This window comes from Balearica regulorum, chromosome 6 (genome assembly GCF_011004875.1).
Source record: "Balearica regulorum gibbericeps isolate bBalReg1 chromosome 6, bBalReg1.pri, whole genome shotgun sequence".
NCBI classification, from domain to species: domain Eukaryota; kingdom Metazoa; phylum Chordata; class Aves; order Gruiformes; family Gruidae; genus Balearica; species Balearica regulorum.
The window spans coordinates 3,339,264-3,363,052 of NC_046189.1; the positions used below are offsets into that span (position 1 = coordinate 3,339,264).

The following is a 23,789-nucleotide window of genomic DNA, read 5'->3' on the forward strand; positions in this document are numbered from 1 at the left end:
CTCCTGGATGTGATGCGTGGGGAGTTGTTTATTCCAGGGGTGACGTGGGATTCATGAAGTAAGAGTTTGGATGAAACAGTGCTAGTAAGAAGTCATGCGACTCACGTCTGCCACTGTGATGGATAGAAACACCCCTTCTTGGGCTAACTTCAGCTGTATCTGATATGGATAACTCTGGCATAGGCTGCAGCTTTAATGAAGTTGGGGACTTTATTGTGTTCATAGTCACCCTGCTGCAAACATTCCCACCTGCCTTAGAGGAATAGCACAGAGCTGGGTCACATCAAATAATGGGAGTTATTCCCCTCATCCTGCCTTCTCCAGCTCTCAAGGAGCTCCTTACTGACCTTGTCCCAGGAGCAGCTGGGACCAACAATCCAGGCCATCAGGTGGAGGAGACACAAAGTTCTGCTTGCTCTCTTGTTTAACCAATCCCCTCAACCCCAGCAGAAAATATTTAGTGAAAAAATCCCCAAATACTTCACTATGGTGAGGTCCCTAATTTCAGCAGTACTGTGAAGAGCAAGGGCAATCACTTACCGGTCCTCCTTCATCACCAGGATAGCCTCCATAGCCAAGATCACCCGTGGCACCCTAGAAGACAACAGAGAGGGTTTCTGCATTTCTTTCATAGTTCTGTGATTACCTCTAAATTGATATTCAAGATTTCCCTAGATTAGCACAAAGCATCTGCTTCGTCATCTGTGTAAACAAGTTAATGAAACCATCTCCCTTTGATGTCCACAAACCGTTTCACAAGACTCTTCACCCCCTCCTTCCAGCCACTCATCCCTGCCCTCTTGGTTATCTTTTACAACGCAGAGGCTGTGAGGAAAGGGAAGAAGAGCGGCTCTCAACCACTGTGCATGGCCCAGGGCCAGTTTTACATGGCGGGGTAAGTGGAGATGACCTCCCCATTAGCACCACCCAGTGTGCAGCCTACACGTCACCCACCCATCACCACTGTGGTGGACACTGGTCTGGCACCGGGACCTTTCATCCTCAGATGAAGTGACCTACCTTTGGTCCTATGGGGCCTGGCACGCCTCTGTCCCCTCTCTGCCCCGAGCACTTGCATGGGACCTTGCAGCACGTCCTCTCTGCGATGGTGTCCTGCAGCAAAACGCACGTGACACAACAGGAAGGTGTTAGAAACCGGGCAGAGCCCCAACTTCATAACTCCTGCAAGTCTTCAGGTCTGTGCAATTGCTCCCGTGCTGAGCACAAAGTTGGTCCAGCCACATTTGAGGGTCTCTTTGCCTTGAAATAGCCATGACAGCAGGAGAAGGAGGTGCACGTTGGGAGACTGGTTAGATTGCATGGTTAGGAAGGAGCAGTCAACGTTATCTTTTGTGTATGGACATCAGAGGCAAAGGTTTAAATGGGGACCAAAAGGGGCAGAAGCTGTAGAGGACATTTAGTAGGAGATCGGTCCCAAGAGCAGTGCCTGTCACTGAAGAAAGCAATCTCATCTCCAAAGAAACAAATCCAGTTTGTGGGATAGGCCATGAGAAAGTCATTGCATTGAGTAGCTCACCAGCAACCCGCAGGCGAAGAACAATTTGAGAACACACAGCAAAAGAGGAAAAAGAAGGAAAAAAGGAAAGATATGGATTCAGAGAAATCACAGCTTGGTTTTGCATCATCCGCAAGAAAAAAAAAAAAATCACTTTCTTTGCCAAGTACATTGCTGGCTGCAAATATTTCCTGCCAGCTTTGCACATTTACATTTTGAAAGGATTTTCCTAGACAACTGAATTACGTGGGGATGGGCTGAAGACTAGCTCTTATTCCAAAACCCAAGGTTCACTCCCAAGTGGCTACACTTTGATTTGCAGAGAAGGGCCCAGCAAGGTTAACACGGGGATAAGTGGTTAAGCCAAGTCTTACTAAACCTGCTGAAAAAGAAGCCTAACGATGCTGGTAGCAGATGTGAAGTTGGGAGGACCTGGACATTACCAGGATTGATAGCAAATTAACCCAACGAACTTGAGAGGGAATACATACATAGGAGGGAAGTAAATCTATGGAGAAGAAGGGAAAACTCCTCCATCTGTTAAAAGCATGTCTGGAATACAGGCAGCATATCAACGTGGGGAAAGAAACCTAGAAAGCGGTGCTTCTGCAAGAGATTTAGTACTGACGAGGCATGACAGTGCATTACCCATAAAGTTAAAAAAACCCCACAACCCAACAGTATAAATAGATGCAGAGTGCAGGCTTTTTGGCAATGGCAGTTTTTGATGGTATCTTATCCCATCCCATTGGACCTAATGCCATGCGCTGTAGCCTCGGCTGGAGTAGGGCTTCTCCAGAAGCAGTACGAGACCAGGCAGCGCCATGACTCTTAACTTTATTTGCTGTGGCATCTGTAAAAAGAACTGACGTGAGGTAGGGAGGGGAGAGGATCAGAGCCAAGAGGGTGTAAATTCAGCCACGGCTCAGCCCCGCAGGACATCCAACCGTCGGCTTTCCTCCAGCATTACACGGCAGTGCTGCCTGCGCCAAGTTACTTACGAGCTGCTCTGCCAGCTCAAAATCCAAGTCCAGCAGATTAACTCTGAGCGGTCTGTTGTAGGTGAACCCGCGACCAAACTCCAGCTGCATCACTTTGTCAAAATTGCTCACTCGGTCCAGCCCGACGAAGATGAGAGCATTGACACCTGGGAGGTGGAGGAAGCAGAAGGGGTTTGTGATGGGGTGAGGTGCTCTGCGCAGCTTGCACATCCTCCTCTAAGGATGGGTCGTTATTCACCTCTTTGACTGCAAACGGAGCTTATTTAATCGAGAACAAGCATCTTTAAGCACATTCAGTGCAGGTTACCCACACGCTTATGTGCCAGCAAGCAGCTAAGTATCACAGGAAGGTAATGAAGAGCAGCAAGTGCATGTAGAAATCATGAAATCCTTATTCATTACTATCAAAAGCTGGTGGATTCTTGAGAAATGGTGGTAAAATGGGCCACTTGTTAACATGGACTATAATCACTGCCTGGAAGAGTAAAAAAGTTACCTTCTGTATGCAAAGCAGACGACGCACCCTCCAGCTGATCTATCGAGTCATCTGCACCATCAGTAAAATGGATTATGACCTGGGAGAGAAACAAATTTATGTCAGCACCCAGAATATTTCAGGTGTGAAACACAACCAATATGCAACCTGAAAGGCCTTCTTCCAAGGGACGTTTCATCCGAGAGGAGATGGGGGAATTGCTATGCCCTTTCCAGGCCATGAAGCTTTGCATTTCTGTGCCAGATTTCAGTACATCATACCATGCGGGCATTTGTTCCTAAAGCACAAACAGGGAAAATCTAGAAAGCAATAGTTTGCAGCCAAGCAGTGCTCATGGGCACTGGCTGCAACAATTTTTTTTATTTCATGAATATATTTATTTATTTCATTTTTTATGAATTTACAGTTGCTTTGCCAACTAAAATACACCAGAAGTAAGCTTTTCTGGCCAACGCCATCCCAGCGGCCTCGGTTTTGACTAACCTTGGTGCTGCTGGAGGGCGCAGATCTGAATTTGTTCAGGTAGGACCTCAGCGTATCCGCTGTGAGAAAATAGGGCCCGCGGGTGCGCATGCCTTGAAACCTTTCGAAGAGCTCAGGCTGGTACTCTGAGAAGTCCAGTCCCTCCACGGGTCCCCCCCGAGCCTGGGCCATGATGGCCACCCTAACGTTGGGTGCCTGGTTGCCGGTGCAGCTGATCTTCTGCATCTGTGTTATTCTGTTCAGCACGGACTCAACTCTGGACTCCAGAGCTCGCTGGGAATTAAATATATTTTGACCGGGCCCAACATCCGTGACATCAAAGCCAAGTATGACATCTAAGTCACAATCTGAAAGGGAAATGCAGGAAGAGAAGAGAAGAGAAGAGAAGAGAAGAGAAGAGAGCGTCACCATTGAGCAATACAACCATTGCTTTTCAAGTAATGACCTTTCTAGTTATTCTATCGGTCGTTAAAGAAGATATTCTCTGCATCGAGAGCTGCCACCTTTTGATACACAAATGCCTCAGGCTTCCTTTCATCATAGCAATGATAATGTGGGAAAATCTGCTTTTTATTAATTTAATTTTTTTTTTTCCTTCAGCTTCTCCAGAGGTTCAGAAGACGCCTCTGCTCAAAAGCCAGAGGGCTGAGCCACGGCCAGTTGTGCTGGGAGAAGGATTTGCTGTACTGCAGTAAGTTAAACTAGCTGCAGGGAGTCTGGTCCGACAGCAATACCAGGTCGCTTACTCACCCCAACTCCCTTTGCTTGGCTTCTGAAATAGCCAAATCATGGGATTCCTTCTTAAGGCAATTTTGCCTTAAAATACAACCACCCTTGCCCTAGCTTTTTCTCATATACCTGTCACAAGATCAACTGGGCACCCTGGATGATCTGGCAAAAGAAATCCTGATTTCCATCACATCGTGCGTGCCGGGGACTGAACGGTGAAGGAGTCCAATTAGCTTGTTACAAATGCAGCAGGCAAAACAAGGACCATCGCTTTTCGTTTTGGCACTAAACAAGTTGGTCCTACCAACATGCTACCTATGCATCTGGAGCGGAAGGTAGTGAGACTTAGTCCAAAGGCAGCTAATTAAAGGAGCCCCTCCGATGCGGTAGTAGGAGGTCAGTGATTGAGTGCCTGCCTGTCATATCTGAAATTCTTCCACCACCATGGCACCTCTGTGGTGACGATACAGTCGTTCACATGCTGCTGAAGCACACCAACAGGCAGCTGTCGTACCGAAGGCTTGCAGCCTACCACCATGCTCACGGAGGAGGTTTGAGCCCATGCTGCACCTCAGGCTATAGGCAAAGCACAAGAGCAGGCTGGACAAGTCCACCAAAACATGCTGGATATTAAAAGCCACCCTCAGGAACGACCTGAGCACATTACGAAAGGATTGTGCTTACCTCTTGTAACGTCTGTCGCTCCTAGGCACAATTTCTCCTCCATAGCAGCTTCCAACGTAACCAGGACTTGCTCGTTCAGCTCAGACAGCTCCTGGGCTGTGGCCGCTCTGAAACTCGTGGCACTCTCACTGGCCAGTCTGCTGACTTCCTTCAGGTCAATGTTTCTCACACCAACCGCGAATACCTTGACACCTTTCTGTGCGATTTCCAAGGAGGCACCCGGCCCGTCATCTGTGGACTTCCCACCCGTGACGATGAAGGCAATCTGAGGCACCCTCTGGTCGATTCGGCTGCCAGCCTCCTTCACAAAGTGTTTTGCCTGGATATGCTTGATGGCTGCGCCGGTGTTTGCCACTCGGCCACCTTTGTAGATGACTCTGTTGATGGCATCTAAAATCTGAGGTTTGGTGGAATAGTCCTTGAGGAAAAACTCATCGGTGACATCTGAGTTGTACTGGGCCAGTCCTACCTGGATGGAGTCACCATCCCTATAAATGGCATCCACCACAGAGTAGACAAACTGGATAACTTCTTGGAAGTTATCTCTCCCCAGATTGATGGAGCCATCCAGCAGAAACACAATGTCAGCCTGCTTTTTGCCTCCTGGAAAGATTACAAAGAAAACACAGTTATTAATAATTGTTTGTGGCATCTATATTATTTAAGATGCCTAGTGCAGTAGTGTTGTGTTTCTCTCTTCTTTCTATCTTTTTAGTTTCATCTGCCTTTGGCATGATTTTACATCCATACAAGAAGAAAGGTTTTATACAACAGATTTATTACACTTCATACAACATTATTTGTTTTTGTGATAGACACCTGCATGTCATTTCAAATTTAATTCTATTCTTTCCTATGGTCAACAAGGTCTTCTTCAAAGTCTTCTTTAAAGCAATGTGACTAAAGGGTTGGAATCAAAAGGTGTTATTATAGAATCGTTTTCACATTATATAAATTCTGTCTGTGCTCTGTCCAGAAAAGTCTACAGGATGAACAGCAGTCTTACCAGGTCCTGAAATTCCAGGGGTTTCTGTTGTAGGTATCGGAAGCTCTTCAAGAATGCTCTGCACCTTCTTTTCTAAAGTTTGGAGTCCTGTGAAGTCCTGTACCACGAGCACGCGCTCAGGGTCATTGGTAATGACCTGCAGCTGGCCCCTGTCCACGTTCCGAGCTCCAACACCCAGAGGTTTAATGCTCGTTGAAGTGATCACGTTAGCAGGCCTGTTCACGTCATCCTGGGACCGGTCTCCAAGGATGACGACTAGGTGCTGGGGCACTCCCTCTTCTATCCTGCTCCCCGCAGACTTGATGAAGTAGTTCTTTACCACATAGTCTAGGGCTTTGCCAGCGTTCACGGGGGACCCCCCTCTAAGCCTCAAGCGGCGGATGGCTTGCAGGACGGCATTTTTGGACTTGTGGGTCTTCAGGTAGAACTCAGGGAAGACGTTGTTGCTGAACTGCACCACGCCAATTCGCACTTTGTTTGGCCCAACTTCCAGCTGCTGAACAATTCTGCTGATGAAATCCCGAATGTGAGCAAGCCCATCCGGCCTAACGCTGTCAGAACTGTCAATAAGGAAAACTATGTCCTTTTCATCACCAAAAGCATCTGTAGGGAAGCAAAGATAGAAGAAATTATTTGTGTGCCAAAGTCTTTGCTTAAGCTTTGCTGGAGGATTTCTGTGCTATCTGCTCTCGTGTGACGTAAAATTGTGCGGCATATTTTAGCAAACTTTAGGCATGGTGCTATGGGGAGCCTCTCCAAAAGGGCTTGCGTGCAAGCGTGCATGTGTGTGTTACCAGTCTGGCTAATATTCAACACATGCACTACTCAGAGCCTTATCTGTTTCATTGATTAACACTCTTCTCCGGATTTGTCAATTTTTCCAGCTTCATTTTGCCCCAGATTTATGTCACTTGCCTAGAGAGCTGCTAAATGGGAATAGGTGGTATTTGACTTGAAAATCAAAATTTGGGTCCCTGCCCATGGCAGGGGGGTTGGAACTAGATGATCTTTGAGGTCCCTTCCAACGCAAACCAGTCTATGATTCTATGGTGTAACATATTTAGGTACTTGACTTGAGAATCAAAAGTTATAACATATTTACGTACTTGGATAGCATTTCCACGTATCTAAAAGTTTCCTCCTAAAACGGTACATGTGCTATACCTTTGCTTTTAACTAAGGAAAACTTCAGTTTAGAGAGAAAGGATGGAAAGTTATTTACATATTTGGGCAACATTTACTTGAATAGCAGCACAGAGGCAGTCGGTATTGACAGATCCTTACCTACAGGGAGTTGCACATCTCCCAGCAGCTGTCTGATTTGGCCTCCAGTCAGGGTTTCAATAGGAGTCAGCAGCTTCTGCTCAAGGCTGGGCAGTTCCTGGAAGCTGGAGACTTGGAACACATAATCAGGACTAAGGGAAATCTGTATCATCTCCTCAGGATCCATGTTCTTCGCTACCACCATAGGTGCCACCCCTACTTGTTTGACTTGGAGTGATGGGTACTCTAAGTCATCATCAGACTTGCGGGAGGAGAGGATGATCAAAAACTGAGGGACGCCCTCCTCTATGCGGCTCCCGGAGGGCCGGGTGAAGATGGTTTTTGCCACAAACTCAAGGGCCTCCCCCACGTTCACCTGCTGCCCTCCCTGCGGCCGCAGCCGACTCACAGCACTCTGCACCTCGTCCTTGGTGGAGTGGGCGTTGAGCAGGAACTCCACGTGGGGATGCTCACTGAACTGGACCACTGAAATCCTGGTGGTGTCAAAACCCACGTCCAGGTTGTTCACTATTCTCTCAATGAGATCACGGACAAGGTAGAACTCCTGGGCGGCGTAGCGGGAACCGTCAACCATGAAAACGACATCTCTCTTCACGCCCACTGCAGGAAAGAAGGCAGCAGTCAGAGGTTGCATCAGGCAATGCTTATGGGGAGCAGCTAAGCTCATTGTCTACATCACTGGCCCATGCCTTTGGCCACAGGGAGGATGCTCATTGTTTTGTTGGCTGTGATATCTCCTGGGAGCCCCAGCAGGGAGCCCTGGGTTCAACCCAGAGACAGGACCAGTCTGCTAGGCACATCCTCAGGCAGTGCAATAACAGCAACTTCCAGAGCAAAGGAAGCAAGAGGGAGTGGGAGAAACCTGGAACAATAATTCCTTGTGGGCTCTCCACCCAAGGAAACATAGCCTGGTGTTGCTCCTTACTCAGAGCAGGTTGTCAGGCAGCCTTGGGTTGTTTTACACTCAGTACCACCCCTCTTTCCTTGGCTTTGTCCTCCAGGACAACTTCTATCCTAATATTCTCTCAGCTTCTGCCTTTTCAGGATGACTTTTTGCTTCCTAATAAAGTGTTTTCTGCAGTGGTAATTCAGGTCAGAGCCTGAATTATCACTGTCACACTGATAAATGAGGATGGAGGAAAGCAGTCCGGCTCTGCAGGGGAGGAACAGATAGAGTAGGATGGTGGGCTTCAAAGGGACTGATCTGGGGTGGGTACCCTTCATCCCAGGCATACAGTGGCTGGATTTCATTCCAAGTGAGACCAGTAATGGAAGTTCTGATCCTTTTCCTGATGCCTGCTTCCAGTTTCCCTTCCCCCAGTGAATAAGCGTGGCAAACGTAAGACATACCAGCAGGTCTTACATTTAGCAGAAAGCTGACCTTGATTTATAGTGGTGTGAAGGTTTCCCTGTATCATCTAAATGACGCAATTTTCCTTCCAGGAGGAATAGCATGGACTTAAAAATCTATCAACTTAAAATAAGATTAAGGTCGTAGGATTCACTTTGTGGGTCTTCCATGTAGATACGACATGGACCACCTTGATGAACTGGGCTTAAAGGTGGCTCAGCTGAATTACGCAGCTCCGACCAACCTTAGGTACGTACATCAAAAAAATACATCGACAGTGAGACCAAGATGGACTTGGAGTCTTAGCCGTGACCATTTTTGATTTTTTTTCAGTTTGTGTTGCAACCATGATGTTACTAAACATCATATTTTGCCGCTGGCTCTCGGTGCAGACACAAACATCTTCTCACCTGGGCTGGGTGATGTAAAAACCAGGTCAGGGGCAAGTGACTCTATCTCTTTCTTGGTCAGCCGGATGACTCTGTTCGAGACGACCTGCTGCACCGTATCCAGCTGGCTGAAGTCAGGAACAGAGATAGCAAAATCCGGGAGGAAGGAAATCGTCTGTAGCTCTGTGAGGTCGGCATTTCCGATCCCGATGCCAAAGGGCACCGTTCCACTCGTCTTCAGGACTACCGACGGCCTCCTCACGTCATCCTGGGACCTGTCAGCGGTCAGCAGAATCAGGAACTGCGGGACGCCCTCCGCTATCCTGCTGCCGCTTGACACCGTGAACACGTTCTTGATGAGATAGTCGAGGGCTGCTCCAGTGTTCAGAGGAGATCCTCCCATAATCTTCAGCTCCTGGATGGCGTTGATGAGATCTGCTTTGTCTTCATGGGTGTCAAGTAAGAACTCGGGTTGTATGACGTTGCTGTACTGTGCGACAGCGACACGGACCTTGTCACGACTGATATCCAGGCTTTCAACAACTCTTTGAACAAAGGTCTTCAGTAGAGGGAAACCTCTTCTGACACCATCCGAGCCATCGATTAGAAACACCACATCCTTCTTCTCACCTCTCTCAACTACTGTTTGAGACAAGTAAGGGTAGGGGGGAATAAGTGAGATTCTCTTTTGCAGCGATTATTATTCTCCGCCTACATTGAACTGAAGGAGTATAAAGGTTGGGGAGGGGAAAGCAAGGACGGGTGGTTCGGTTCCTCTGCCATCGTATGCAATCCCTGGTGAAGAGGCAGATGGTGGAAGTTGGTGGAAATCGCAGTGCAACACATGCCATGCCTTACCCACCGAGTCATAGAATCATAGACCCATAGGAAACAGGGTGCCAAAGGACTCTGGGTGCCATCTCCTACCTGAGGCTGGGAGAAGCCATCTGCTCCCAAGAGGCACATAGCTTTGCAATATGCAACAGGAGTCTGGGGCATCAAGGATCTTTTGCTCCCAGAGAAAACTGAGTTTCTGAATGAAATGGCATACTGCAGAGAGGGTGCTCACGTGAAGCCAGTGAAGAGAAGGAGAGACAAGCTTTCCTGAGGCATCACTGAACTTCGAAATAAATAATCCTGCACATACTCAGACAAAATAAGAATCCGCTGAAAAGGACATCCAACTGAAAATTCTGAAATGCTTTTCTAAAATGCTAGACACGCTTTTTTTTTTTATTAACTTCAAGCACAAAAAATGCTCATTGTGACCATTCTTTAAAAAAAAAAAAAAAAAACAACAAAAAACCCAAAAAAAATCCCCCAAAACCAATCAACCAAGACTGTGAAATGTCAAAGATCAGAGAACTGTTGACACATTCTGCTATTGACTAACAGAGTTGCAAAGGTTTGGTTCAGCCAAGCAGAAAACATCACTGGCTCTCAAACACAGCAACGGATGGATGGCATCTCCCAAAGTGCCGTCGGCTTGTTTAGAGTGGGGTCAAGTGGGACAAGCAGGAGCTCTGAAGAAAATCTTAAATATCTGCTTATGAATGCTAGACATATAAAGAGTTAACAAGGGCAGTTGAAGTCTTAATGCAGACTTCAGATCGAGTTTATTATTTAAGAGGAATGTTGGAAACTTGGTGGATTAATGCATAGGACTGGAATATTAATTTAGCTTGTGTTGAGCAATACAGCTAGAAAAAAGGGAGCAGACATTGCCTGGTGTATCCCAGTTTCATATACTTCCTCTAAAGTTCAGGAGCAGGGGAAGAGTCTTATCAAAAGCGTCTGGGTAGCAGATAAAGAAGAAAAAAAATATGGGTACTCTTATGAGATGGCTCTCTTTTAGCCAAGAAAACTAAGAAAAGTAGGTGGATGCATTTATTTGTGAGCAATTAGCACAATTATTCACTGTACTTGGTGGTCAAAGGGATTCAAAATGACCTTGACAAGACAGAAGTGATCTGAAAAGGGAGGATGCAATTCAAGAGCACTAGTTGCACTGGTCTATGTTGAGGCAAAAGCTGCACAAATACAGGAAGAGCAATGACTCCACATGGAAAGGATGGGGTAAGAGACGACCAGGGCCCCCCATTGCTATGCTCTGGTTATTTGGAGTAAGCTGATGTTGGAGACACAAGGATGAAAAGGTAGAAAACCTACAAGAACTACAAGGAAAGATTGAATGAGCTGAGTACACAGTTGGTGACATGAGGACCAAGACAAGATGTACACGACAGGGTTAAAGTAAACGAAAGGCTGTCACACAAAACACAGGAATGAGCCAACATCTGTATCCTTCTTGAGTTGAAGGATACGTAAAAGACTTAAAACTATGACTAAGGCGGCAGAGGTTTGACATTAAGGAAAAGCATCTACTGGATACAGATAAAAGCAATGGAACAGATTGATTATGGAGGCTGGGAAATCTCTTCCACTGAAGGGTTTTTGGAATAGATTAGACCAATGTCAGCTGGTTCTGGACAAGAAGGTCCTGTTGGGGACAAGGGTAGGTAGTGGATGGCACCCTGAGATCCCTTCCAGCCCTGTTTCTTTTTTATGTTTCTATGATTCTAAGTCCATCTGCCCAGGACTTTTACGGAGAGATGACGTGGATGTTATTACACTTTTCCTTATCCCACCTGCTGTTGGGAGACAGGTTAATTCTCAAATTAGGACTGCCTCAGGAAATCACACAGCTGGACATGCATAATTTCCAGTATGGCAGTATGAATTTCTAATTGTGGCTGAGTGATTATTTGTATTATTTTAATTATTATTCTTCAATTAATCCATACTCATCTACTGAGCTTGTAACAGTAACTGAGTCAAGAGCATCTAATTTATTGATGCGTAGGTACAAAACGTAGAAACTGCTGTCATATCCCATAAGAAATAACGGAGCAAGAGTGAATCCAGTGCGCTGCAGTGCTCCTTACTCCCTACTACTCCTCCAGAAAAGGGAGGATGGAAAGAGAAATCGAGACAAGCCTTTGCCCAGCATCGCACGTGAATTTATGCAAGATCTCTGGGGCAACAACTCTCTTATTTCAGATTTGTACCATGTTTTACACACTGGTAACAGCAGCTACTGCAGCTCTTGCAGCTGAACAAAAGGCTTTTTCCTTACTCATCTTTAAAATTCAGGTTTGGACCTTAATGCTTTCTTGTATTGGGGTCTGATCAGAGGAAAATCCAAGTACGATAGCAGTTCTACATAATTGTTTTAAACATCACCAGACCAAATTGCCCCAATTACCAAATTGAGGGGGGCATGTAAGTGATGTCTTTCAGCCTCTTGGAAACCCCAGGGGTCCCTGTACCTGTTGGCTGAAGCTGGATAGTTTTCAACAGGTTGACTATGTTTGGCTGAAGCTCTGAAATCCGAGAGAGGGAGTCGACATTCAGAATGAATTGCGGGGCATAAACGATCCTTTCCAGCTCTACGGGGTCAGCATTTTTGGCTTTGATAGCAAAGGTCACAACTCCAGCTTGCTTCAGAGCATCTGATGGTTGCTCCACATCATCGCTTGATCTCCCAGCAGCAAGGAGGACCAAAAACTGAGGAACCCCTTCTTCGATCCTGCTTCCAGCTTCCTTCACAAACAGCCGTCTTATAGCTTCATCTAGTGCAGCTCCGATGTTCAGTTGCTTCCCGGTTTTTATCTTCATCCTTTTCACTTTGAGAAGCATGTCTTGCTTAGATGGGAGTTCAGTAAAGTCAAATTCAACTTGGATGGTGTCACTGAATTGAGCTACAGCTACTCGTGTGGCATCGGGACCCACGTTCAGGTCAGAAATGACTTTGTGTACAAAGTCCCGGACGGCAGGAAAGCTACCCAAGAGGTTGGCTGAGCCATCAATCAGGAATAAAATATCTTTCTTGCTTTCTAGAATAAATTCACAAATGAAAAGAGGGGGAAAAAGAGATATGAAGGCATTTTTCTTCTTAAATGTCATCCTAGAAAATTCTCTGCAAATTAGCTGGGTTTCAATATGTAAAGCAAGTGATTTTCATTTACCAAAGTATTCAAAAGTTACAGGACTAAGCAGTACCTTTGACTTATTTATCTGAGGAAGAAGGGGAATCAAGGACACCTCTATCCTAAGACTCAATACATTCAGGCACCAGATAGTCATATCATATATTGTATCGCATCATATCAGTCATATCGTAAATTGTCTCAGATTAGGCCAGTGATGTTTATGGTCTAGCAATATGCCAATAACATAGGCATGAAGTACAACAGCAGTGGAGGATTGGGGTTTTTTTTCTATTTAAAGGCTCAGTAGATAACAAATAGACATTAGTTCATACATACATATATACACAAAGCATTTTCTGAATTCTCTTAAGGTACTTCTCCCAGTTGCATCACAAGGAGCATCAAAATCCCTAAGTGAGTTACGACTTTGGGAGGACAAAAAGCCTTTTACCCATTTCCATTTGATGCCCTTTTAATCTCATTGAATATCCAAGCAAAACCAAGCATCTCATATCCGTGTGTCTTAACATCTTTCATATTAATCTTAATGGTCTCCTTTCCATACTAAACAATCCTGGTTGTTCTTATGTCTTTGCATGCACATAGCCACAGTAAGGGAATTAGTGAGTAAATACCTGTTTAAAAAAGGTTAAACTTGCCAGCATCTTTTGGGTTTAATGTTGGAGGATAACTTTGAACATATGGAGTCAAAGTCAGCTTCCTTGACAGCCTGGTAACAGCACTTTGACAAAATGGCTCTAGAGAAGGATTCGGGCACCTGTACCTGGCTAGACCTCTGCTCCTCCATGCTCTTTGGCACGACTTTAACCTTCCAACACCACTCCTTCAGGCCAAAAGTCCTTGTTCTCGTGTCCTGACCTATTGCAGATGATGCATTTACAGGTCGTGACATTATTATTGCAACAGAGAGGGAAGCCCTGAGTGACCGGTGGACATAGACTCACTCAGATCCTCCTTTGGTCCAAAAAACTTAAAATTGTGCTGTCTTTGTAGTGTACTAGCGATGACTTGAGCAAAATTAAGAGCTGCCAGCGTCAAGCCACATATTGAAGGTTAAGCACAGCCCTAGCCATTCTGATGACTCAGGGCCTTGGACAGATGTGAAGGTGTACATTTGGAACAAACAGTCAAGAGAAACAAGATTAACTTAATGCAGTCAACATGAAGGAAGGTAGATATTACCTGTTGGGGCGAGTGGAACCTCTTCCACACCTCCACTAACATAGGTTGTTATAGGCTTATTTAATTCCTGGGGTAAAGCTGTCAGAGCACTGAAATCATCCATAAAATATACCATTCTTGGATTAAAGGCAATCTGTTCAAGTTCTGCCTTATCCGCATTCCTAACTCCAACAGCAAAAGTCAGCACTCCGGCCCGAGCTAATTCATTGGAAACTTGCAAGAAAGGATCGGCAGACCTCCCTGCCGTCACCAGGACTAGGACCTGCGGCACTTGTTCATTTATTCTGCTCCCACCAGCTTCCGTGAAGTGATTTGAAAGCACAAAGTTCAGTGCAGAGCCAGTGTTCAGCACTGACCCACCCTTGGGCCTCAGCTGCCCCATACGTTGAATTATGTCTGATTTGGTTTGGTACGAGTATAGAGAGAACTCGGTTTTAGGAGTGTCGCTAAATTGCACTAAGCCAACACGGATTTTGTCACTTCCAACATCAAGGTAGTTAACTAGGGTGGTAACAAAGTCACGGACAAAAGGGAAGTTGGCATTTCCAACGTTGAGTGATCCATCCAAAAGAAAGATGATATCCCTTTTGGTTACTTGAACTGCGGTAGAGCACAGAAAATAACATGAGACATCACAGAAAACAAAAATAGATATTTTTTTTTCATGTGTGCATACAGCATACGCCGTACACACATGTAAACCTTGTTAGGAGGAAGCGGGGAGAGTGGGAGAGAGAGGACAGAGTGTGATCAGCACAGAAATAACAAGGACCTTGCTGGAAATTACTACATTTGGCAGGGGAGGTTTCTGACTTGTGTTGAAAAGTCTTTTAATCATCAGGTTTATTAACAAGGCTCAGTCTCTGCCACGGTAGATGTTTTCAATGGCTGCTAACGCCATGGCTGCACGTTCAGACCAGATCCTTAGCTGGCAAAAGCCATCCGCATTGATTTTTGGTGTAGCAGCACTGAATCAACGCCTGCAGACACCCTGCTTATCTGCAAGTCACCGTGCATTTATTTGGGGCTTTCCAACAAAGCTTTAGGGAACACTTCTGTTTTCTGGAACCTAAAGTGTGGTTTGACACCCAAGAGCTACCAATTATTAAGCAATCCCCCATTCCACGTGGATGCTCCCGTGCATCCCCAGATGTAGAGGACCATATCCTGCCCTGCAGTGACTTCCACGGTCGCACTACCCTCGTGCTGTGCAGCCAGCATCGGCTGGCCCGCGGCACAGAGTTAGGTTCCACTTGAGTGGGAAAAACTTCTGCCAAGTAACCAATTTGGTTGGTATTTTGAGTGGGTATTAAAAATAGCTTTTACTAACTGGCTTAGAAAAGCTGATCCAGACGAGATTGCAGCAGCTACCTGAGACACCTGCCTTTTTGACGTCTGCATTTGAGGCAGAAAACTGCATTTTGATGTCAGACATACATTTTGCAGGCTGCTGAAGGTGGTAGTAACCAGCCAGTTGTCAGCTCCTTTAAGATTAAATCCTTCCCAGGCTGTGTCCCAGTATGTGAGTCCCAAGACACAGATCTGCAGTGTCACCCCAAAGACACCACTGTGATTTTTTGCTCTAAACACGTCATGTCCAGATGACAGACCAAAATGCCAAAACTTTAAATAAGATCTCAGAGGACTGATGAGTGGGCTGGTCCAATGCATCCCCTGGATGCCTTCCTCCAAATAAGTTATTCAAGAATGTATTTATGCCCATTGCTAATTCTGTTCAATATTTTTCTGTTTAAAGCATTTACCTATGGATGTATGGCTCTGTTCATCCATCTCTCTACCTGCCTTGTCCCTGTAAGCTTGTTGTCCTATATATAAAATATATAAATACTAAGATATTAAAACCAAAAGGGCTCTTTGGAGTACAGGCATTGGTCTCAGATTTTACAGATTGTCTTGGCTTTCTGTATTTTTAATTTTTCCCTGAAAAATGCCATCCAAGGCCCAGGGTGAGGCAATGTAACAGACTGCCCAGTGTCAAAATCATATATGTTACTAATAATAGTCATTTTATGGGGTGGGATGTGTTTGCTTGCTTATTGTGTATGTGAATAGCTGTGAGTACAGTAGAGCAAAAGGACTGGGAAAAAAAGAGAAGCTGCATGAATGAGCTTTAAAGAACAGCGAAGTTTAGGAACATTTTTAATTCACATTGAAAAATAAAAATGTCAGGTTTGGTGTATAGCCATGCAAAACTGTATTAGCAGGAAACACATTCTGAAAAAAGCTTATTAAATGATAAGTCCCGTGATATTCATCTTAATTAAGGACAAGTATGGGCAAACTGATTTTAAGATGTCTGCTCTTCATGCAGATCGGTCATAGGCTTTAATTTTTTTAAGGACCCTTTCCAAAACCTCTGCTTCTTTCACGCTGCAGTTTATAATTTTAAATTACTTGGAGAAACTAGAAAAATTGTGGATACAGTTTGACACCCAATTAAGGCAATGGGAACCTGGCTATTGACCCTACTGGGAGTCTTGTTTTTCTAATGTTTATAAGGCATGGGACAGAAATGCAAGGTCCAAATATGATCTAGTACAACAATAGTTCAACTTCAATCATCTCTATCGGGAAGAAATCCTGCAAATTTTGTTATGAAATCTCTATGCAGCTAGAACACCTCCTTAAATACAGGGGAAACTGCCTCAGAAACCATGACTCTAGCTGTTGGATTGCTTCCGAAGTCTACTGATGTCAATGGCAAGACCAAGTAAAAAGAGTCCACTGGCTTCATGGGGCTTTGAATCATCTTCTAAACAGATTAAATTAAAATCAACACTGCAAGGGTATCGTATGCCTCTTAGGGCTTGAGCTGAGTAAATGATAAGAAAACTGTAAATATGTTCTTAAAGGGTGAGTTTCAGTCCAATAGTGTCAGGCTAGCTTTCTCCGAACACCTCCATGAACAAACTTGCTTGTTTTCTTTACACTTTTTCTCAGAAGAAACTTCTAAGCTTTCTTGAACAAATATCCACTACACGTGATTTTCAAACCGGGGAAGAAATTATAACATTCACAGTGTGTCCTGTTCATAGGTTACACAAACCCTGAGTGAGAGAAAAAGCCTCCATTGAATGATTTCGGTACCTAACTAGTAAAGCAAATCTTTCACGTCCAGGTCTCTAAATGTTGGTGACAAACATGGAATGGGACAAAAATCTCTGGGAAGGAATGCCAAACCTGTAACAACAACCGTGCTACAAAATTCACCTGTCTATTCATGCACATTTTGCAAACCAGAGACAACATTTAGCTGTGCTGAAACACATGCTTCATGCTTTCCCCTCATTATCTCTACACATCATAGAATAAGAGTTCACAAACATATAAACCATATCTCTTTGGTTAGAACAAGATAATTAATTACCTGATGGTGGTTCTTGGATAATCAGTCCTCCAGAGAGGGTCCGGATAGGCGACAGCACTTCAGGGAGAATCGCTTGCATGAACTGAACGCGGAAGTCATTTGGGTTGAACACAAAATCTCTTTCATGGGCAATTTCTTGAAGTTCTGCCAGGTCAGCATTTTTCGACCCAATGGCAAGGATCACTATCCGGTTCCTTTTCATCTCCGCTGCAGCTTGGTCAACAGCATCCATGGACTTACCACCAGTGATGAGCACCAGCATGGGGAGCACCCCTTCCTCCATCCTGCACCCGGCACCACTGGTGAAGAAGTTGTTCCTCACAAAGTCCAGTGCCGAGCCAGTGTTGAGTGCCGTACCACCCATGAGCTTCATCTTCTTCACATTAGCCATCACGTCCTTTCTGCTCTGGTGGGTGTTAAAATAAAACTCTGGCTTCACAGTGTCTGCATACTGTGCCACCGCAACTTGGATCAGGTCGGGTCCAACCTCCAGCCTTTGGACAATTTTGGCAACGAAATCACGAATTGAGTTAAAGGGGCCAGTCCCCAAAGCGGTTGAGCCATCTATGAGGAAGACTATATCCTTCTTGTTCACTTCAATAACTGCAAGTAACACATGAACACAATGTTAGCTGAAGCCTTCACCACACACTGTGCGTTAATTCTACGACAACGGTTCAGCAACGTTTAGGACCTCTTGCTTGCTTGAAGTACTGTTATTCTCAACACCTTTAAAAGGGTCTTGATTTCAAAACAGAATTATTTTTTAGGTTCTAGCAGGGAGCTAATAAGAAATCTGATTGAACGTTCCCCCTTTCTAAAACACAGAAGAGTTGAAGAGTTGCAAGAATTGCATTGTTTATAAAACTTAATATTAAAATCTATATACATGTCAAAACAAGAAAGAAAGGCAAACAGTCAGGAGAAATCTGGGCACTCAGCTGGCACATGAGATAAAATAAGCAGGTGATTCTCCCTCTGTCTGCAGTGGAGCCATCTGAATAACACCAGAAAGTGGCCTGGTCTCGGAAGGATTAGGTTCCCAAGAGCAAAAACACAAGTTAAGAACAGTCTCCACTTACTCAACATACCTGGACTTTGGGTCTTCGCATCCTACATCTTATTCCTTAGCTAACAAAAACAGGTTATGATTTTTCTTGGCACAGCTAGCCCAGTCATAGAAGAGCTGAATTATGTTCTGGTTGCCATGTCTTTAACAAAATGGGTCTCCTAGGGTGCAATCTTTGAAACTTTATTATTGACGATGGCATAGGACACAAAGAGCACAATTAGCTTTCCAGTTCCTCGGCTAAGTTTGAAGGAAGATAGTTGGGGAGGGGGAGTAAAAAAAACCTGTCGTGCAGCATTGAAACCAAAGCACCATTGTTTTTAATACAGCAAATGCACATAAAGCAACAGTAAATATTAGTAAGACCAATACCATTCTGATAAAAGCATTATAAATGAGCATTATGGGAGATAATTTAACACCCTCTTTTAGACAACCCTATTTATTCTTTGAAGCAGTGATCCATGGCCACTATTGTGAAGAACCCCACTCACATCATCACCTCCCTGGTTGCATGCCATTGAAGTGAAATAGGAAACCTTGCATTGCTTCCAGGTCATGCTGAAGCATTATGGATCGTTGTGTTACGTTGGACATGGGGTGTCCTTAAATTGCCTACCCACCTAAGAGCACCTGAGATGGGGGCAATATTCAGGGCAGCAGGTCCATCACCTCCCAGGCTTGCTGCTATGCCCAGCGCACAGCCCGAGGGAAGAGGAGACCCAACATCACCGGGATCTCACAGCCCTCAGGGCAAGTGGTAGCAAACACTCTTGTCCTGCCCGGATGGAAAAGGGCAGCCCCTCGGCCCATCAGAGCTCCTCTGCGTGAAGGCTATTTACTTTGGATTTGACCAAAGAACAAAGCTTTGGCTGCAGTCCTCCTTGGCCGGACACCAGCTGGCCACAGAAAGCAGTGCTCCCAGAGGCCAGCCTCACGGCAAGTGCCATGAGATTGGGCTACCCCAAGGAGTGATTTAGAGCTGGAGATGACTTCTGTGACTCCGCTGCCTACTCTGCCCCAGGACCCCACGAGCTGCCTCCACCAGCAAGCGCGAGCCTTTCCAAAAGGCTCTCGCAGAGTCTTGCTGGAAATTGTTCAAGTGAGGACCGATTATCAAAATTTGAAGCTTAAAATAGCCTGCTGTGGTGCTCTCGGACGGAAAATGATGAGACCTCACACAGAATGAATGCGGTGGTGCCTTTCCTGAGCCACAGCCTCATGTGAGCTGCTGGCGGCTTGTAGTTCACTGCCCAGGCTATCAAAACAGAGCTACTCACAAAGCAACAAGGATTTGTTTAAAGTATCCCCTTCCCAGAGCCGTGAGATTTCCAGCATTCATTGCCCCAGCCAGGGTTTTTTTCCTCATCAGTTACTCCAAGGAGGAGAGGGCTGAACAGAGGAAATTATCCAAAGGGGTAACGAGGGCTGAAATCCCTGCTTTGTGTCACCCGGGAGAGATGTTCAAAGTGCTTCCTCAGCTTGTCAGCAGCTAGATACCCAAAAATGGAGACCCTGGAAACTTTTGACTTTATATAGAAGTTTGTGGAAAACATCAAAGGGGCTTTGCAGAGATGAGGGAGGTCGGGAAGGAATGGCTCCCTCTGCTACTAATTCCTCTTGCAGCTCTCAAATCCTGCAGTACGTTTCCTTAGAGAAGAGGAATGCAAGAAACGAAACCAAAACCCACAGGAAGAAACACCCCACGGTGCTAATTTCAATGGACAGAATTAAAGCAAGAGCATTGAAGCAAGGCCGTACACATCTCATAGGGTCTGATCCAGAGCCCAGTGAAGCTGATGGCAAGCGTCCCAGGAATTTCAAAGAATTTGGGATCAAAGCATTATCTTTGACTCTAAAAGTTGGGAATGTCGGAGGGTGTCAGCATTGAACCCAGCCCTGCACAGTTCACTTCTCATTGCCATCTCAGCTATCTTTGGTGAAGCATCTCATCTAGTTTAATCATCCAAGCTCCCCTGTTAGCTAAAGGAGAGGGGACAAGAGGCAGAAAGACACTTTGAGACACCCATTCATCCCAGCAGGACTAGCCAGAGAGATAAAGTGAAGCAAGATGACTTCAGTATTTCACAGGAACGCTTGGCATCTCAATGGGTTTGGCATCCCTTTCAGGCTGCTTTTCATGTCCCAAACCAGTGCTTTATGCTGCAGGCTTCCAAGGCACCAATGTGAATCAAGCAGACGAGTCAAAATTAATTTCCATGGACGCTAGGCAAAGGAAATTCCCTAAAGCTCCTTTGAAAATACCAACTTCTTCATTTAGCATATCCATCTATACATAATTGCACAGGCTGATGCTACTGTAGTACCATCTACAAATGAGCTGGCATTTCAAGTGAAAAATATGCAAGTGTAGATGAAACCAAATGTACCAATATTTTTAATCCTGCCATTCAAACTGTTAAAAATCAGTGGGGCAGAAAGATGTTTTCCATTGACTTGCATGGGTTCTGGCATGCACATTTTAGCTAGACACGCACACTTCAGCTTATGTAGATAAATATGGCTCTTGTGGGGTGCTACAAGCAAAACGCCTTTATGTTCTTTCCTGGAATAATCAAGGCAAGGTCATAAAATGATCTTTTAGGCAAATGCCTCCCTTTGATTTGAGCCACGGGATAACAATCATGTTTAGACATAGATCAGTGAAGACATCTGGAACACAGTTTTATATGTCAACATACATCATGAGTTGAACAGTATGTACAGAACTCCAGACTGGCACTTGGATCCCAAAATTGTTTTTTGCATTAAGCGTGCTGGTAATTAAGTACAGCAACTCCAGCCTGGCCCTTCCAAGGGGCCTCTGAAATACGACGTATTATGTCTTTCATATAGCCTCGCCATCAGTAAATTTAACTTAGCCTTAAAACCATAGGGTGAGAAACTCTTGATCACCTACTTGCTCCGTAAATCCAGGTATTCATTATTCTGCCACACCCAAGCTAATGCTAGTCCAGAAATAATGTCAAGGGGGACTTAAGAGTGACAAAGTGACCTAAGTGGGAATATTTTCTTTTCCCATGGCCTCACGAAAGCTGCGAAACTTTCTCAGCTTATGCATTGAAGGGAAATGTATGTTAGCAAGGTAGGGATTTCACTTCGGAAGAACTAAGGAATGTTTTGCTTTCAAGTTCCACAACACAAAAACCTCTAATGAGGTTTCCACGTGGAATTTCACTCTTTTCCTAAGGATAGTACACAGTTTCAATGAGGTACGTAATTTTACCGTATTAGCGAGCTGATAACTTCAACTCTGAAACAGGGATCCATTCTACATCCCTGTTAGCTTCCCCAGTCCAATTTCCTTCTGATGACACTTTCAGTTGATGTATAACGTAAGCTTATGTGACATAAATGTTTTCAGAACTGAACGTGCTGCAGTATTAACCCCCGGGGTGCTTAGATACCACAATGAGGATTATATGAGCTTTTTTAATACTCTGCTTGTGTCCCTTAAAACCCCATGCCATGCCAGTTACTGACACAAAACCCCACAGTTTTCAAAAGATAACCCACTGGGCAAACAAATTTCTGCACATTAGCTGCAGGACTATTTGTCTTTCCCATCATTTCTCCATAACCAGACCAAAGAGATGCATTGCAAAAATAAAAATGTAAATTTTTTTAAAAAAATAAATAAGTTTTTAAAGCGTGCAAAAGCTCATTCATTCATCGAAATGCAACAGTCTAGAAAGGCATACATACCTTCAGTCACAATGGTTGGGGCCTCTAACAAAATGAGTCTTTGGGCCACTCCAACAATGTTGGGCAGTAATAATTCTCGAAGAGCATCAAGGTTACGGATATCCAGGGCAGTAAATGCGAAGCTTCCATCAGTAGCAATCTGCTGCAGCTCTGCACTGTCAGCATTCAGGACCCCAATGCTAAACGAAAATATACTAGCTTGCTTCACCGCTAACAAGCCCTCTCGGATATCATCACTAGACTCTCCACCACTTATCAGCACTAAAATCTGAGGCACCGCTTCCTCTATCCTGCTGCCTCCCGCCTGGGTGAAGAGGTTCTCCACCACAAACTCCAGTGCCGCACCGGTGTTCGCTTCCTCGCCACCGCGGAAACTAAGTGCCTTCACGGCATCCAGAACATCCGCTTTTGTGGAGTAGCTGTTCAAAGCGAACTCGGTTCTGGGTTGATCACTATACTGCACCACCCCAATGTGTATTTGCTGAGCTCCAACTCTGAGGCTTTCAATCAAATTTACAAGGAAATCACGTATGGCTTGAAAATTGACACTTCCGATGTTGTTTGATCCGTCAATAAGGAAAATAAGGTCAGCGGACTCTTGAGCTTTAAAAAAAGAAATGCAAAAGGTGAAAGCATTAAAATGAGTGATTACATGCGGTTGTACAGTGTTCTGACATGTTTCTTGGAAAACCAGTAAGAAACACGAAAATGAGAAAACAAAACACATGTTCACTGAGGAGGTGACGTTTGCCTCTTAGTTCTGCATTCTGATTGAATACGAGCTCCCAGCCCCATCCCGGCACCATCCGCTGTCCATCAAGAGACGGCTCGAGCGGACGCAACCTGAGCTGGGGGCTGCAGTTACGTGGCGGGGGGGTCAGCGTTTCTGGCACACAAGGAGAAAACTCGGTAAAAATATATTGTTTTTTGGAATCTACATCCATTCCATCAGTGATCGGTACTGTCTAAGTACTTTGACAGAGCCAAAATAAAAAGGTGGATTTTGGTGGTAATTCACTCCAAAAATAGTGGGTGAGGACAGTAATATTTGTGGGAAGCTTTCCTAATTACAGTCTCTTTTTTTTTTGGGGGGGGGGGGGGGGAAGGAAAAAGCCACCATTTACTCAATACATAGAAAATTTCAGCCTCTCTGTTGCAATTCTGCTCTTTTGCTGGTTAAAAACAGTGGCTGAATATATTGGCTTCTCCCACCGTGAAAGATTATTATTGGAAATGCATTTGTTAGAAATAATTGAAAATGTTTTGGTTATTATTCTTGCTCTGTAACTCTTTTACCAGCTGGCCAGCATTCACACGATGGTGTTTGTCCAGCAAGCTGACCCACACAATTGTCAACCTGTGCCACGCAAACAGTATCTTGCATTAATTATTTTGCACAAAGATGCATTGATTATCGATAGAGGGGTCTGCTCTGTATTTTTCATATAGACTCTGGATATTCAATCAAGGAA

At 44.8% G+C, this 23,789-nt stretch overlaps 1 protein-coding gene across 18 annotated transcripts in view; it reads right to left on the reverse strand.

Annotated features, from left to right (window-relative positions):
* Nucleotides 1-23,789, reverse strand: part of COL6A3 (collagen type VI alpha 3 chain) — a 62,288-nt gene that overhangs the window by 25,566 nt on the left and 12,933 nt on the right. For 11 of the 18 annotated variants that reach the window (XM_075755910.1, XM_075755922.1, XM_075755915.1 and 8 more), the window contains 13 exons: nt 22,318-22,920; nt 17,523-18,125; nt 14,135-14,734; nt 12,269-12,835; nt 8,961-9,581; nt 7,200-7,799; nt 5,916-6,518; nt 4,910-5,512; nt 3,497-3,843; nt 3,014-3,092; nt 2,518-2,663; nt 1,021-1,113; nt 541-594 (listed from right to left, as the gene is read on the reverse strand). In XM_075755910.1, the coding sequence (XP_075612025.1) occupies nt 541-594; nt 1,021-1,113; nt 2,518-2,663; nt 3,014-3,092; nt 3,497-3,843; nt 4,910-5,512; nt 5,916-6,518; nt 7,200-7,799; nt 8,961-9,581; nt 12,269-12,835; nt 14,135-14,734; nt 17,523-18,125; nt 22,318-22,920 (5,519 nt within the window). The remainder of the gene's footprint in view (nt 1-540; nt 595-1,020; nt 1,114-2,517; nt 2,664-3,013; nt 3,093-3,496; nt 3,844-4,909; nt 5,513-5,915; nt 6,519-7,199; nt 7,800-8,960; nt 9,582-12,268; nt 12,836-14,134; nt 14,735-17,522; nt 18,126-22,317; nt 22,921-23,789) is intronic. The other 7 variants (XM_075755924.1, XM_075755921.1, XM_075755928.1 and 4 more) reach the window with 5 other exon arrangements.